Genomic DNA, 17,965 nt, shown 5'->3' on the forward strand with positions numbered 1-17,965 from the left:
TGAGTGTGCCAACCAGTTAACTATGTCCCTCTCCTTAATGGCTTTAGACAACAGATCCTCTGATAGGGTGTTATGCCATTTTATTTCCATCCTGTTTATTGGTATGGGGTGTGCAGAAATACCATAGAAATGCTATAATTGTTTTGGGCAGATATTGGGATGGGCTGCCATATGTGCACCCTGAGTGCTTTTACTTTGAACACTCTGCCTGGATGTTGATGGTATCACTGGAGATTTGCTTATATTTTAGATTAGTATATTTGGCTAGCCCATTATCCTGCATTTACTGGAATGGAAGCAGTCAGAAGTGGGCAGTATCTAGCCCTGGAAAATTAACAAGCTTCAAATATGTGTAATAGTATCATGAGCACCTGGGGCAGTAATAACGTTCCCCCTCAGTGAGGAGGAGTTCCACCTTTCCATGGGCACAGCTGTGTTATCCATGGTTAATGCCACAAATCTGGAGGTATCAGACCAGAAAACAGCAACTGTGTCCTCCTGCCAAGAGCTCAGGGCCCCATGAATGGATCCGTGCCCATGCCTCCCATGGGAATACTTACGAGTTTGCACTGACTTATAGGAAAGTGATTTTAGGATTTCATATTTCTATGGACTTTAATTATCTTGTCATTTGGGGCCCTTAGAGGATCAGCAGCAAAACAATGGTACCAATCTAGCTTTCCAAGGCACGTTTTTAAAAAAGGAGAGGCCTACTTGTTTCAAGTTTTACTGAATTCCATGTGTAAATATAGGCATAGAATTAGGTCAGCCTTATTTTGTGTGAGATGTTTGGTATTCTGCTGATTTTCTAGAGCTTGGCAGCCATTTCCAAATCTGGATTGATATGAGCACGTGAATGTTTTTGGGGTATATCCATACACTTGAGATTTAAAATATATAGAGCAAGGCAGCAAATTGAAAACCTGAGCAGTTGGGCCAGACAAGCTCTGTATTCTGCCTGCAAAGTTCACTTTGTGTTTATCATCCTCAAGAACAGTTCGAAGTCACACCTACATTTTCTTTGTATTGACGTGTACCCATGGCTACTCTGCGCAGTGTGCAAATAGCGACTAGCTCAGAGGGCAATAATGGTAAAATGTCAGCCAAGGGGGAAAAGAATAGATCTGTAGTTTCTGGTCAATACTGCTACAGAAGGTATTACAACCCAAGAGCATTTTTTTCCCCAAGCCACTGACCCTGGACGTAGATGCTATTTGTTTTATTATCCTCTTGGATTTTTATGGGGTAAAGTCTTTAAGGATATAAAACTTCAGGCCATAAAAACTTTGGAGGAGAAAACTTTATACGATGAAATCCCTAAGTATTTTTTCTTCTCAAGCCTCTATGCACTGGAGTCTAAACTTGGGATGAATATCTGGCAATGTGTCCAGGAAAGAGGGTTGTCTACAGAACATCATCTGCTGTGTTGTACAGCATGCAGCTATTCAAGATACAGTCTCACTGTGGAGAGGATTGCAAGGGCTCCAATGGACTCTCACCAGACAGGACAGGAGAACTGTTTTTTCCCGTTTGCATAGGTTTTGGTGTCTTTCTATCTGAAAGGTTCCTTCTGCCATGTCCTCTCAGATACATCATGGAGGATGTTGCTATTCTGGTCTTGGAGTGGAAGAACTATCAGGCTCTTTCATTAGCACAGGGGTAGCTGCTAAACTGATGAAGATGATAAAAAGGATGATTTATTTTTTGCCTATCTTGCAAGTGAGCTCTGCAGAAATATGACACAGTATTACACTCCAGCCTTCAATTCCAGCAGAGTTAGAAAACAAGAAGTCCTTGAGATGACCTTAAACTATGAGAATTCCCACAGCAATGTACAATAATATAAGGACTATGATGGACATGAGTCTACTGAATTTGGTGGTTTACCTCAGCAACAGACATATTCTGTTGCTTCAGCAAAGATGCAAGAACTAACTCCAGAATAGGCTGCAGAGTAATCTGATGATAGGGAACATTTCTTTTTGTAGTTATGGGACTGACTCATGCTCTGCTATGTCAGGAGGTTTATATCCCTGTTTTGAAAGTGTGGGGAATCAGAGAAAGTCTGCAGAGAAACCATCTGGAGACGAAGTGTCTCAAGGAGTATTTATATTATCAGTACTTCTGTTAAAATGCCAATGAATCCTTCCATGAAACACAAGCGTTCACAAGGTTTGAGGGAAGTACTTTGCTATTACGACAATTGAAAATCAAATACATTCCTCAAGAAAAAACTTTGTTTTGATCAAGAGTTTAGACATATATCTGATCCAACACCACATACTCCTCTTCTCTGAGCACCTTGGCTCTGCAATATCTATTATCTTACATTCTACGGTACCTAGTAATGTTACATTTCACAGACCTTTTAATAAAACTTAAACTTTAGCCTAAATAATCTTATATTGTCCCTTCAACACCCACTGAAATTCTGTTAAGAGTCCAGATGAATAGGTAAATGCACAAGAAACAAAGCTTTCCCATGCCAACTTTCGATGGCAAATGATATAACTACTTCAATATTTTTATGAAGTTCTTGCCATTTTGCCTGCTTAGAGCAGATATAGAAGAAGAAAAATGGCACAGTAGCAGCAAATTCTTTATAACGATGACAGTAGCTTTCCCTGCTACAGTCCCTAACCTTAATCCTCTTTAACTACAGAAAGGTTTAATTTTGAAAATCCAATTATCTTGACATCTAGAATTAGCCAAAAAATTTAGATATCTTTCTAGTGCCTTATCTTGCAGCTGCAGTGCACACTTAGCCACTGTCTCATTTACAGTACAGCAGGAATTGATGCTTTTATTGATGATTTTTATTAATGCAATGATATCAGTCAGGGTAAAGCCATTAGCCTCTTCTATGAACTGCTTTCACTCTTAGGCTGGTATTTAGAATTATGGGTGCACTGTGGTGCAGCCTGTGTGCTTTTCTCTATATCTTTCCAACCATAAAGAAGTATCTAGCAGCCCTACCATGAAAGTCTGTTGCTGTTGTGATATTAATATCTTCTCACCAGCATGATCTTCTTACATATTTTTTTTCTGTAGGAAAAATAAGTAGAGAGAATGCCAGAGCATATCCTTTTCTCAATATGTTTATGGTATGAATAAATCATGTACTATACAATAGATGAGAACTTTTTGCTTATCTGCCGTGTAATGCCTCCCTATTAATGTAGGTCACATCAAATATCAGCTTATTTAGGTTCTTAAGTTATTAATGTATTTAAGTCCCTGTGAGTTATTTTGTGTGCGGTCTATTTTGAAAGTGGATTTGCAGAGTGCCACAGTGATAGATCTGTGTGTTCTCCTGACTTCTGAAAGGCAGATGTATTGCAGATGGGTTACCTTGGGCTTCAAGACCTGTTTGGTACACCAATAAGTATCTCTTTATGTTTTGGGAGAAAAGAAATCTGTGCTTTATATCCTTCCACAGAGATCACTATTCATTAGAGAAAACCCCCAGAATACATAGAGGATGGAAAAGGATGGAGGTTGCTCTTGAAACACCCTGTCTGTGATGCCAGCAGATGGGAAAGCAGGGACTGAGCACAAATGTGGAAATTCAGCTCTAGTTCAGGGAAGTTCTCTGACCACAAGCCTGTCCTCTGGTCTCACAAACTCACATGCATGGAGAACCACTGGAGTCTTCAACTCTTGTATCACTTGCTACCAACCGAGAATCCTACAATTTCATCCCAGCCCTGGGATAAATGTGAAGCATTTCTGTGTTTCTTTCCTGCGGTGGAGAAACTCTGAAACCAAGTAAAGAGAGGCTGTATTTGTTTTGCAAAGCTGATACAGAGCATTGACAAGGTGAGCCTGTGTCCCTGCTTGAATTACGGTTCATTGCCATCAGTAGCTACCATGTGTATCTGTATCAGGCAGGGGCTCCAGCTCTGAGCATCCCCGCAGAGGTGTCTTCTGGCCTGGGCCACCTGCCCCTGCTCCAGCCAGGACTTTGTGGCTTTCTGAGATGCTGTGAAGTGAGTAGAGTTGGTCCAATGCAGTGGACCAGGCTCCCTTGAACAGTCAGGGTGACCAATGTTTTGTCCTGGCAGGCTCTCAGCCACCCAGCTGGCTGTGGTGCACATACCCTTCCCTGGCATAGTGACAGAGACAGACGTCAATCTGCAATGGGGCAGTGAGGTAAGGCTTACAAACATCAAAGAACCTACAGTTTCCTCACAAGGGGAGGAGAAAAGGCAGGCACTGATCTCCTCTCTTTGGTGGCCAATGATACGACCCAAGGGAATGGCAGGAAGATGTGCCAGGGGAGGTTTAGGTTGGACATTAGGAAAAGGTTCTTCACCCAGAGGGTGGTAGAGCACTGGAACAGGCTCCCCTGGAAGGTGTCACAGCCCCAAGCCTGACAGTGTTCAAGAAGCAATTTGACAACTTCCTCAGACACATGGTGTGAACTGTAGGCTTGTCATGTGCAGGAACAAGAGCTGGACTCAGTGGTACTTGTGGGCCCCTTCCAACTCAAGACATTTTATGATTCTATGAACTGCCCCCATGAACGGGCCCATTATCCTGTACATGAAGCTATTGGCCAAAACCAAAGCTTTTAACTAGTTTTGTTAATATTTCCTATTTCTTAAAGAGAGTTTTCATGGTGAGAAATACCCTAGTTCTAATAAGGCAACTCACCATGACTGGTCTGAGCAGCAAGACTGTCCCTCCAGTGCTGGGAGAAGCCTTTCACAATCATGAGTCCTCAGCAGGTGTTGAGTCAGCTCTGCATGGTTCCCACTATGGCGGGATTGGGTCACAGTTTAAACAGCAGGGTTTTTGTTGTGAAAGGGAATTAAAAACTGTACTCAGCTGAACAGCTTTGGTAGCCTGGGCTCAGAGAGACGTCTTAGCTCAGACAGAGCTAAAGGTTGAGCATCACTGAGTACTTTACATGAATGTAATCAGACCTGCTGGCCAACACCTGGATGCTGTGTCCACCTGGTGATCCAGGCAAGTGCTTGAGAGACAGAGAGTGACCCTGGCAAGGAAATGTTCCTGGGAGACATGTGGAATACTTGCTGTCGGGGCTTGTCAGGACTTGTAGCCCAAAAACAGAGAGAGAGAGAGAGAGAGAGAGGAAAAAAAAAAAAATATAGAAGGCAACTAAAATGCAGAAAATTACTGAAGGAGATGTCAGTCCTTCCTGGCACTGAGCTCAACATCATTTGGGAACTTGACTTAAATGTGAAGAGATGAATCAGACAACCAGAGATGGTGACTGATGTGGTTAGACTGTAAAATGGACAGCACTGTTCAAAGGGGCAGCAGGAAATCATGCCTGAGTCATTGCATTAGCAAACTACTTTATGTGGCTGAACGGTGGCTAATTCAGTAGAAGACACGTTGACTGAATATAGAGATGTTTCTGAAAAGTGACTTCATCTATTTCTGTGTGATGTCTTCTGTAGTTCTTCAAGAGTAGATGTGGAGCTGGAAAGCCACATAACCAGTAATGATCCTGGGAACGGTACAAACCTCTGCCTGTAGCTTCATCTCCCCAAAGAAAGGGAAGACGATAATGAATGTGTAACTTCTTAAGGACCTTTTTACCTGGAGGGAACAATAAGAGCCTGAGAGCAGCACAAAATGGCTGGTTTTCTATGCTGGTTTCTCAGGTTTCTTTTGTAAATCTTAAAGCTCTGCTTTGCAACTCAGTAAAAGCCAGAATGAATTGAAAATTCTACTTGGGAAAGATGCACATTACTTTTGAGCAGCCCTGTAGGCTTTTTTTAATGGTGTGGAGCTTTGCTGGCCAGGTTGTTCCTGTTGAGCATCTTTGAGTCATGGTTTATGAGCCTCTGTTAACCGTTTAAACCCTAATTGGGTTGGTATTTTGCTTCATATTGGGATTTCTACAGCTACCAACTACAGCAAGGTATGTGTTGCCTGATACATTCAGGTAGCATTAAATGAATCCACCTTTCCTGAAATTAGAGACAATTAATCCATCTGTTTTAATAACTGTGACATTTAAACTAATAACTTCTCTTAGCATGTAAATATAAGTATGATTCAAGCAACACTTATTCTACCGTGAATGATCTGGTACTAGAAAAACAGAAGTAGGTAGAAAATATGTGGAAGTAGATATTATTAAAGAAGAAAGAATACAAGAAAAATGTTAAATACCTCGGTTTTGTACATGCAGAATTGTTTCTGGAATGGAAATATCAGCAATAACAACAGCAATAAAAAGCTCCCAAATAAGTATCAACATGATAGAAACTCTCTGTTGTGTTATTTTATTTGCCTTCTTGATCCAGTTTTCAATTACTCCGTATTTTTACTAGGGTACCTGAGAGCAGAATGAAGCTGGTTTTTGAAGTTGAGAGTTAGGTCTTACAAACAGTGTATTCCAAAGTCAGACTGGTCTGAATCCCTGAAAGGGCATACATGTGAAGAGGCCCATTGTGCCCTGAAGAAATGTTAATAATTTTATTTTTAACAGGTTGCTTCAGCTATGATGCAATGAGAACACAGGAAACCCATGAACTGGTCTGAAGCTGCACTGAGGTTGTCTGGATACGAGTGCAATGTCTTAAGAATGAACTGATCTTCCTGTTTATGGGCCAAAATCTTATTGTTCTTGTAATGTACAGCATGAGGAAAATCATTACATCCCAATTTTCCACAAGAAAACTAAAAACTCAGTGCTTCAAGGCAAATGTTGCCCTTCAAAAGGTCCATAGATACAGAAAGAGGGGATTGCCTATTGTTTTTATGAAGAGGGATGAGAAACATTATTTCTTTTCTGACATGACAAAATTCAGAAATGAATACTTAAAGCAGCAACAAACTCCACCGACCTCTGAGATAATACAGACTTACACTAATATTAGGCACTCAGGTCTGCCTCTACCTACAACAGTCATTGACCTCAATGGGATTTTCCCCCAGATTTGATAGAAGAAGGGACTTTTCTGCAGTGAAGTGTGGCACAGCATGATCTGCTCAAATAGCCTCAAGAATAAACGAGAAACACATTTTCTCAGTGATATGATGGCCAGGCTGCCCAGGGAGCCTGCCTGTCAGCTCCTATCAGTCATTCCATCGGGAGGGTTGCAAAACATCCTGGCTGTTGCCAGCTTGGAAGCTTCACACTCCACAGCAGGACACGGGTCAGGCCTGAGCAGGCAGGGCTGCTGACGGCCCTCGTCACCGGCTGAGACTGCAGAGGTGGTTTTGGCTACCGAGAGGTTTTTCCTTTTGCCTTTCTTTCCTTGCATCATCACCCCACAATGCGTGAGATAAAGCTCTGAAGGAGCTGACAGCGTTCGTTGCCGCACTGTAGGTGTTCAGCCACCTTGCAGGGCTGGGTTATTGTTTGCTATATTGTGTGATGTGTGTGTGTATTGCTTTTTGAAACGGAAGCACCTGATGTTCACAACAGCAAGAAGAGAGCAAAACAAATGTCTGAATACCCAAACCTCCATGTCAGCCAATGCATGTGCTACTGCAAGCTTTCTCTGTGATGCTGAGTTCAGCTAACAGAAATATTCTCAGAAACACAAGATGGCTTTTAGTACAGATGGTTATGGAAGCATTGAGGTATGAACCTACAAGCTTTGAAATGCCTTCCTGGGGTTCTGATAGTTGTTGCAACCGATGTGTTTCTGGTGCAATGGCACTTAGTGTAAGACTTGGGCTAGATGGGATTAACTTCAGATATAGGTGCATAAGGGATGATAAAGCAGAACCTTCAGTATAAAATAGGCCACGTAGTTTTCACAATGGAATAGTAAAAGCAATTAAATTTGTAGTGTGCTAATGACTTAAGCCTGAGATGTTTATAAATTACATAGTAAAGGCACTTTATACTAAGATGTCTGTGTCAGATATTGGTGAAATAAGGTTGTGACTTTAAAGATATTTGTAAAGTTCATGCTTGATATTGTTAGGCATTTTTTACTTTGTAGTATGGGCGTGATATATTTTTACTCATGGAACGAAACACCCAGAGTATACTGCACGGTTTCAAGTAGTTTACAAAGGTATGAGTAAAACTGGAGAATTTGGAGAGGGACTCTTTCTGTGGGATGAAATATCTGAAGCCTATTGTTTGTTTTGCTATCACCAGCTGAGAAATTGCATTGCTGACAATAAATGCTAGGGAGCTTATCTGACTACAGTAATAAGTAAATGTAAACTTCGTCTTGCTGCTACCACTCTGAAGATATCTACCATAATACGTTTAATAACTTCCACATTATTATTTATTGTGGCTAACTCTATTTAACTCACCTATTTTTAATCTAACAGCCAATACACAAATCAGTGTGTTCTCTGTAGTGGGTTATGAAAAAAGCCCATCCATTTATCCATTTGATTATATGTTAACTTGGAATGTATATATTTAATCCATAGAATAATATATTTGAACAGAGAAAAAGGCCCAACTTGCTGTATAATATCATCCATTGCAAATTACTTTTTCACCTCTCATCAGCATTATATCTTTATCTCAGAATAGAATGGAAGACAGGTATTAATATTCAAAAGCAACACAGGGCATTAGCTATTATATATTGCTGTACAGAATATCCAGAAATAGATGGTTTATGTTAAAGGGGATAATCAAAGAAAGCTAATAAAAAAACTAATAAAAAAGAATATTCAAAGTTGCCTTGATCATGATCCATAGGTATGTATACAGGGAGAAGATAACAAGTACTAAAGGATCTCTAAGCTTTTGAACGTCTAATATAAATTGCTGGGAGTTTGGACTACACAAGTGAGATCCCAGTTTGTAAACTGGGAGAGAAACAGGGAACAAGCAAACAGCAAATCATAATTTAGATGGGTTATGGTAAATATTATATTATTAAACTGTTTAATGGGGATTCCATAACTTTCTCAAAACCAGTCTCTGCTTTGCCTCTCTTGGCACCAGTGCAGGAAGGTGAAGGTGCAGTTCTGGGATGTTTTTATGCAGGAAGTCAGATAATTCATCACTACGATCCCATTGGTCTTAAAAATCTGATGGTACAAACCTTGCAGTATGCCTAAGAGGAGGTATAGAATCACATGGAACAGACCACTGCTGAAGAAGAAAAAGTATGTAAAAGGTAGTAATGAGGAGGGGAGTGATTTGAGGATGTTTAAGTAGAGTTTTGAAGAAAGAGGACTCCTCACAGCTGATGTCAGGGATAGAAGTAGTTCAAAGGAAAGTATAAAACCAAAACCAGGAGATGAAAACCAAAGGAGATACAAGATAAAGACTGCTCTGAGCAGGAGGAATAGATCAGGGGAGAAAAACACTGATTTAGAAGCAGGATAAATAATAAAGCGCTTTGCAGGTGTGAATTAAGGACCTGATTTTTTTGCAGTAAAGGCATCAGCTGAAGGATTCGAGTGGTCTGTACGATGTTTCAAATTTATGAAAGAATGAGAAGACAGACTGTGAGGAAGAAAAGCCTTTTCCAGCAGTTAAAAGAATCATGAAAAGAAGAAACAAAAGTAGTCTGTGACACACCAGAAGATTATGTACATGACCCGCTGATCAAAGTGGAGAGTGACATATCTAATCTAAAAATCTTTTTTCACAAAAGTAAAAACCAAACCGTCCTGTTCACTGTCTATTCCCTTCCTCCTCAGAGAACCTTGCTCACAGTTGTGAACCAACACTAGCGAGTTCTGGGGCAGAGGAGTAGTTAGCAAGAAAAGCGTGCATCAATAGCTGTTGCTTTGGTTACAAAGCCACATGAGCATGTATAGTCGTGACAAGTTATTTTCAGCTTTACAACATGAAAGAGAGAGAATATTAATAAAATAGATTATGTTACCTCTGCTTGGTCTCTCTGTGGTGGAAAGTCCCAGTGCAGTGTCACATGCTACATCATACTGCATAACTGTTGCTGTGTGCACCGATGACATTGAAGTCACCCCTGGTGCCGAGTGCACAGAACTCATCAGCTCGGGAAGGAAAAGGTTGTTGCTGGTGCTGGGCATATATCTTCATGAACAGCGTTTCTTAAGTGCTAGCTATTAACTTGAGTGGGAGCGCTACCGAGCACCCAGCTGCCTCAACCATGTATGTCAGCATCTAGATACGGCTGAATCCTGAGCCCACGCTAAGTCATACGCACAAAAGGTACAAACTGTAGAGAAACCTCCATCTTCCAGCAAAAATCAAGCACGGTGGGGGATCAAACAAATGGCTAGGTCTCTACTGATATTTCAGAGCTTCTGCAGGCAAAGATGAGAGCAGCTCTGGTTGAGGCGAAAGGCAGAACAGGAGTGGGAATGGGGCACAAAGAGCACGGTGGTGCCTCTTGGTATCATGTGGGTCCAGGAGGCCCACACGTGAACGCTCCATCAGGAAGAGAAATGGCTACCAGGGCCAAATTCATTTTGCATGATGATACTAATATTGTATAATGACACTAATGGCTAGAAGCAATTCAGCAGCCCCGCTTCTGGTCTGGTTCATTCCCACCTTAGCCCAACCACAGCTTCTGATTTAGATTCTCTGAGGAGGCATCATGATGAATCTTGCCCTTCATGCCACTTTTTCAGCCCTGTTACATGGCAGGACAGTCTGAACCCCTGTGGGAGAGGACAGCTATGACAGCTCCTCCTTTAAAGGTTTATTTTTTGAAGCTTCGTGTCCATGACATCAAGAAGAAAAGTCAATGGCTACCAGCGTTTAGAGACAAAAAAAGACATTCCATTTGAAGAAATGACCCCTTCATAAAACTATTTGTGAACTCAAGATTTAAAACGACTCTGACCCAGTGGGGAAAAAAATCAAACTGTTCTGTACAGAAGAAATTCTCTGTTGGAAAGCATATAAGAAAGTTCACAGGCACTGCAAACACTAGCCCAGTGGGTAATTCTCTGAATGAGATGCACTTTGCACTCACAGCAGTACTGAAATTCAGCAGCTCCCAGGACTGAGATTTATTCCATTTTGCCAATAAGAATGCAGCTAATAATAGTTTTAAAAAGGAAGACTTTACCATGTGAGTGAAGGTAAAAGACCAGGTTCTGATCTTCATTACTCTTGCTTATCTCAGACATATTTTGCACTACTTCACATAAAGTACAGATGTCACAGATGTTTTCACAGAATAAACCCAAAATAGATGGTATCATAATCAGACTGTGAAATTTTATTGCAAGGGACATCTATTTTTCCTAGCATCACTACATTTCTTGTATGGACAAGGAGTACTGGAGGGCCAAGTCTACTCTGGAAGGCAGAAGGGTCTTCCACCGCCTGAAGCCCAAAGGCTGCATTCCCTCTGAAATGCACTTTGGTTGTGTTGAAACGGGGGCTACAAAGGCTGGGACACCATGGGCAGCAATAAGCCTCTCCCAGCAAAGGATCTAGCGTCTATTCACCTCCAAGTGTGGGAGAACTCTCCTCAGAGTAGAAGGGGGTACCCTTAAACTTAAATTTCTGCTGATGTGGCTGAACAGCCATGTCACATAAGTATCACTGAAGAGACGAGTCTCATTGAAGTCAATGGTCTACTGCCCACATAAGTAATCTTTGTGGACCACGGTCTTACCTAGCCATCCTTCACAGAGCTCTTTAGGTTCCTCTGAGACCATTCCTTACAGTCATTTTTTCCTCCCCTTCCAGTTGAAGAGTTTGGAAAGGTGTCAGAGGATTAGTATAATGCAAATCGTGAAAGGAAAGTGTCACTAAGGTAGGAAGACTTCACAAAAAATAGCTTAGGGGACTATACAGTATCCAGAATTAAATTTTATAGCAGCCCATAAAATTGAAGTATGAGCCAAGGGTTAACAACCTTGAATTTTGCCCTTAAAATTAGTCCAAGAAAACCTACTTCATTATAAATACGGTAGTACCGTACAGTGTCCTGTTGATTGATATGCCCAAGAGCTACCTTTGTCGGCAGTCTTTTAAGCAGTAATCCTTCATTTTGGTCTTAAAAGTGAGATGGGCACCTCCTTCCTCATTGGGCTATCAATTTTTACCTGCCAATACAGTTTGATGAGCTTGCTTATATGCTGCTCAGTGCCTCCTGTCAGCCAGTACATATAGTCAGCAATCATGGCGCTCCTGGTGACAAAAGCAGAATAAATGAGTGTACAGGGAGAGAAGGATGTATAGAACAGTACTTAAAGAAGGCAATATTAAAAGCTTATAACATGAGGTTTGTATCAGAAGATTACACATAGCTTCAACTTTAAGACAAACATTGGTAAACATTTTTTAGCTAGTTAAACTATCTGCAAGCAAACAACCCTACATTTTCTTTTAATAGCTTTTCCATATTTTAATCTTAGCAAATATTTAATGACTGCTACACAATATTTTAGTCTGCCTTTTTTTTTTTTTTTTTTTCCCTTTAAAGTATATGTGGGTAAAATATCTTATATCTAAGTACATTTCTTCCAGGACAGCATCAACACATGTAACATTCTGTAGCTTGGCAGGCTGAGAATATCACTCGTCTACGGCAAACACAGACACAGTTCACCTTTGATTAAACTATATCTTTAAAAAAACCCAACCCAAAAGTAATCAGCTATCTTGCTACCTAATTGAGTATGCTTTAGTACTCCCACTGTCTGTGACAATCATTGCATTACTCTTTCCAGACTGAGGGATGCTAAAAAACTATTGTGCAATGGATATTAATGCAGAGTCTTAACAGACTTTAGAAAATCAGTTTGCTTTTATGGCTGCTTCTCCACACTGCTCTGTTTCCTTTCCTCTAGAGATTCCAAATCCAATTAAATGTGACTAGATGTAATTCCAAATTGTCACTTTAGTCAATTAAACATATAATAATCTTGTGTACCTAATTACTAGCACCAAAAGTTTATTTGTTGATGTAGTGCTATCAATGTGTACTTCTGCATGTTCCCCTTATCATAGCCTATATATTAATTGTGCTTTGACATTACCGTAAATTGAATTTGAAATTTCCCCCTAGTTAAAAGTGTCTCACAAACGGTAATCCCAATCCTGTTGTAATACCCTTTCAGAATGTACTTTCCAAGGCTGTATTATGTTCTTAATGAGATATAACCAAAAATACATGGATTTAACAATAAACATTTCAAAGCAGGCCCAGTATCTGGGGGTAACATATTGTTACAACCAGGAACTAAATCTTCCCTTAGATGTTCTCACACAGCTGCCATTAATTTCACCAGGAGAAAAGTAATTCAGCAGGATCCATGGATTTCTGCATAAGGACTGGATTTAGCCATAAGCTTTATCCAGTGCTCATTCAAACCATTGGCAAAGATTCTCTTGACTGCACTAGAACAAAAAGCAGCTTCTAATTGAACATCGTTAGCCCAGCCGGCACAGGATGAACAAAGGATGAAATCCTCATTGCCCTGAAAATCATTGGCAAAACTCTCATTGACTCCAAATGGTGCCAGGGTTTAATCCCAGGAATGACATATGGATCCTATGGATGAAACACAGAAGGTGAGCAAAGCATCCAGCTCTGCCTGCTTGACCCAATGCCAGCCACAGTTCTAAGGAAATACATCCACTGTGTCCTGAGACACAAAAGGGAAATAAACATGCCGCACAAAAATGGGGAAAAACAAATCTGCCACGTTATTCTGTACCTTCGGTCTACTAGAGGTGGTCTGCAAAGCTTTCAGCTCCCATGACAATGGCAGTAGCTGGTACTGCAGTCCCCAGAAGTGTACACAAGTGGTGGTGGCTTCCTGCAGCCACCTCACCAGAAAGAAGGGACTTTCAATCTGAATTTAGAGCAATTCTCAAGCACTAAAGCCTTGTCTATTTTGGAGTCAAAGGGCGTTTGCAAGTCATCATGTACAGTTTAGGCTCCTAAAGACATAGTGCCCCCCTAATACTGACATTTCAAATATTAAAACTGGCAAATCCTTAACCCTGAGCATCATCCTGTCACTGTGGGAACTCTGCTATGGGTGGAACGTGTTGAACACACAGACACCCACACCATGCTTTGCCATCTCTACTGCAGGCCACGGACTAGTTAATTGGGGATCCATCCCACCAGCAGCACAACATGACATCCAATTTGCAATGTCCCACTCCTCGGCGGTAGCCAAGGCTTCATTCTTATCTGTTTCTCAGCATCAGCTGCAAAATGCAATGATCATATTTGATTTATCTATTTGGTGTGTGAGTCTTCCTGGCGCAATCTTTTGCTAATTCTTCGCAGCATGCTCAGTACAATGTCACTCTGATCATGGCAGAGGTCTCCAGGCATCACTGCACTCCCGACAAATGCCTTTCCTCTTTATTCTTCCTTCTTAATTTGTTCTTATTTAAATAATCAGAAGCACATTTACATTTCAAGCATTCGTGTTTAGTTTTTCAACATCTGCTTTTATCCCTGCTAGATTTCTCCTGTACTGCTGTGCATTACATCAGGACTGGCAATGCACATACACAAAACCTCTCCAAGCCCTTTGAGTGTCTCCATCCCAATTTTATTTATCCGCTCCTCGGCCACCAGAGAGCACACACGGGTCAGGTCCAATGCTTGCTACTGTGACCTTGGAGCGTATGAGGGACTTCAAAAATTCCACTTTCAAAAGAAATACAAACACTAAGGCTCTATGTGGATGGCCTATGTCCAACCCCAAATGTGCCCAAGTCAGAGAGTTTTCTTTGGAGGCCTCCAAGCCTCAATTCACAGAACCAAAGTGACACATTCAATAGAAAATGCTGAATTTCCAGATGCAGGCAAACAAGTGAAATTACGCTGTGTGAATATGGTTACAGGGCTGGGCACTGAAAAATATTTAGGGACGTAAACACCCAGAAACCAAAGGACTGATTGAGATATTTGGGCAGGTTAAAAGCCTGGCTCCCACTGAAATACACAAAGGTATAAAGCACTGAGCTGGGTTCCTAACTCCTGGGGACTACCTGTCCATGCCACCCATAAAAATCCAGGAAACAAAGACTTTCAGTAAGAGACTGATGAGCACATGACACACTCTGAAATGAGACTTATATAAAATAGTATTTAAAGAAATACTATTTCGGAAATTATTATTTAAGATCTTCGGCCATTCTCATTAACATCTTTTTCTCTCATCATGCTATCAACATGGCTGATGTATGAAATATATCATATTAGAATGCTAGATATACTATATATGACTTAGGGGATTGGATTAGATGATCTTTCGAGGTCCCTTCCAATCCCTAACATTCTCTGATTCTGTGATTCTGTGAGGATAGTATATACACAATGATGTTAGCATTTCTGCAGTGTGTAAAGACCGGAGTAGGTCCTTCTTCCCACCTCCTGCAATCACAGGTCCTGGGGAATGGGGAGCTTGTGAAGAGCTGGAGGGAGGACATTTCTGTTGAGGTCAGTTTGGATCAGCTGTGATGTCATGTGGAGATTTTGGACAAGCGATGTTGGCCAGTAACAGACCTCACTCTGATTTGTTCCTCTAGAGTGACTACTTAAGAGTTCAACTTTGAACCTTCCTGAGCACAAGAAACATCAGATACAAAAAAATTGGAAAATAGCTCCCATTTAGACCATGTAATGCATTTTACTGAATGAAATGCCACATTTTATTTTTACAGTTTTTAAAGATATTTGACTTACACTCCAATGGTAAGGAACAAAGATGTGTACATTCTCTTCCTGCTTCTGACACCATCACTTCATGTGATGTACAGAAATATTGGCCTCATATTTACAGAACCATCTTCCAGTTTTGAATTACCATTTTAAAACACTTAAAACATGCCTGAGCTTCAGATGGTAGCCCACCAAAGAGCTCTGTTTGACATGAGAACTGAAGTAGTTCTGACAATACACCTTCAGGTACACCTTAGGGGATGCTAGAGAAAACATGACACCTCCTTCTTTCAAAACATAAAGATTTTTTTTCTTTTTTTTTTTTTTTTCCCCTATTTGCTAGTTTGGGCCACTATGAACTTCCATAACATAGCCAAGCCCATCTGGGTTAATAAATTTGGATCCAAAGGTGTCCTGCAATATCTGCTCAATCTGGCCACTTGGTGGTGCAGAACAATAAGAGATATTTCTGTATGTGCGAGCAAAGAGCACACGGCAGATCCTAAACTGTCTCCCCCAGCCCATCTCCAGACACGCATAGGACTTGTAATAAAAGAGTCAAAGGTAGCTTGTGCTGCTTGACAGCTGCTGGCACTAACAGCCAGCACACAGCCAACTCCTTGGCAGCAGCCACGCAAGTCTGTGACAAGAAAATGGGTGCTACAGGTATAAGAAATGTGCGGAGTTTTCTGGAATGCAACAAAGTGCTACATTGCCAAAGAAGACAAGAAATTAGCTTTGCCGCTAAATGCTTGTGTATTCATTTACCACTGTAAACACTGGAAAAAAATATGAGGGCAAGACTCAAGGTCAGTGCCTTGGGCCTTGACTGCTCCCCTGCAGGGAAAGGAGAGGAGCCCTGGAGGGGAGAGGGTGATTTCTGTGCAGATGGCAGAGCCTTAGGAATAATCACAGCTCATGCACATCAGAATAACTTCCACCTAGCTATGCTATTCAGCCCTAATTGCTGCTAAAGTGACAGAAAATGACCTTTGCTCCCTACTTCAAGTGATCTCACCTGGATCTCTTGCAAGTGGTACTAATAGGAGGCCTCAGCTACTGCCATGTGATACTAGCCCTATGCAGACCCACTGTTTGGAAAACGTGTTTTTCTATTTGTTTTAGTTTAACAGGATCTTGAATATTCCTCATGCAGATATCTGGATATTTGAGATCTTTAATATAATAGTACTAAGTCTGAGAGACAAAATGAAAAATAGAGGACTGCTGTCTTCTGGATGATCTTTCTTATTTTCTTCTGATATTAGAAAAGGAAGGTGATGCTTATGACCAGAATAAGTAAGAGATGGATATTTTAATGCAATCATCCTATTTGAAAAGTGAACAAAATTATAACAGTTAATTTTTAAACATCTCCATATATCCTAAATAAATATTAGCTCATTACTTGATGATGGAGATAAACAGAATTACGGAATACTGAGCAGGAATAAATTTATTAACGTCAAAACTTACATATACAAAGACTGGCCCCAAAATGGGGCAAAATGTTATGTTACCTATGCTTAACATCTTGGTGTTGCAGAGGACTGGCTAAAACTTCATTTTAAATATTTTACCAGTGAACATCAAACATTATATTTATCACTGTTTTTCCCATGCTTGTGTGGAAGTAACAGCTCTCTGCACTGCATGGAGATTGCTATGCAGTACTAATGAATATTTCTGATTTAATGGCAACTGCTGTCAAAGGATACAGAGAATGCTTCACAAATGTGAGCTGAGCAATGCATTGGGGAAAGGACAAGGCTTTTAAAGTGGCAGGGGATGGTCAAGAAAATAGGTTGCTAAGCCCAGCAAGATCTTAGGCTCTCCACAGCTTGGTGTGAAACAAGCAGCAGTCAGCATGGATGTGCCATACAGATCCCAGGAGGTGTGGGAGGCTCCAGTGCCTGTGTTAGCTCCAGTCGAGTGGCTTGGAGAAGGGATGGGTTAGCCAGGGTGAACTGCTTCCAACAGAGATGTAATGACACTTTCAGAGGGATATGGTCCGTGCTTGTTCTGGCCGGTGCTTGCTCTGCTCTCTTGTATCGCTTTGTACCTCATGCTCCCTGGGCTGGGGACACACCTTGTACTGTCTGTGTTGGGATTTACTCCTGGCAGGAGGTGTTGAAGGTTGTATTGAAGGTTGTTTCTTGCCTATGACATGAACCTGTCTGAGCAAGCTGTTGTCTGACACTCAATCTCAAGCGATAAAGAATGTGTGTGCCATAGAAATAATGGCTGGTAATTTTAGACACAGACTAATATCATATGTTGGTGTCAAATTAAGTAACAGGCCACGTGGGCTTTCCTTTGGGCTTTGGCTGATGCTGGTACTCGCGAAGCTGCTTTCCTAGACCTAATTTATGAAGCCTTCTTTCACAGTGTGACTCTGGGGAGGACAGGGG

At 41.1% G+C, this 17,965-nt stretch overlaps 1 protein-coding gene across 1 annotated transcript in view; it reads right to left on the reverse strand.

The window, feature by feature from the left end:
• Window positions 1–17,965, reverse strand: part of SPATA16 (spermatogenesis associated 16) — a 78,221-nt gene that overhangs the window by 29,697 nt on the left and 30,559 nt on the right. Inside the window, exon 4 of the mRNA XM_065845036.2 lies at window positions 11,968–12,052. Within this exon, the coding sequence (XP_065701108.1) occupies window positions 11,968–12,052 (85 nt within the window). The remainder of the gene's footprint in view (window positions 1–11,967; window positions 12,053–17,965) is intronic.

Source organism: Patagioenas fasciata, chromosome 9, assembly GCF_037038585.1.
Source record: "Patagioenas fasciata isolate bPatFas1 chromosome 9, bPatFas1.hap1, whole genome shotgun sequence".
In the NCBI taxonomy this organism is placed as follows: domain Eukaryota; kingdom Metazoa; phylum Chordata; class Aves; order Columbiformes; family Columbidae; genus Patagioenas; species Patagioenas fasciata.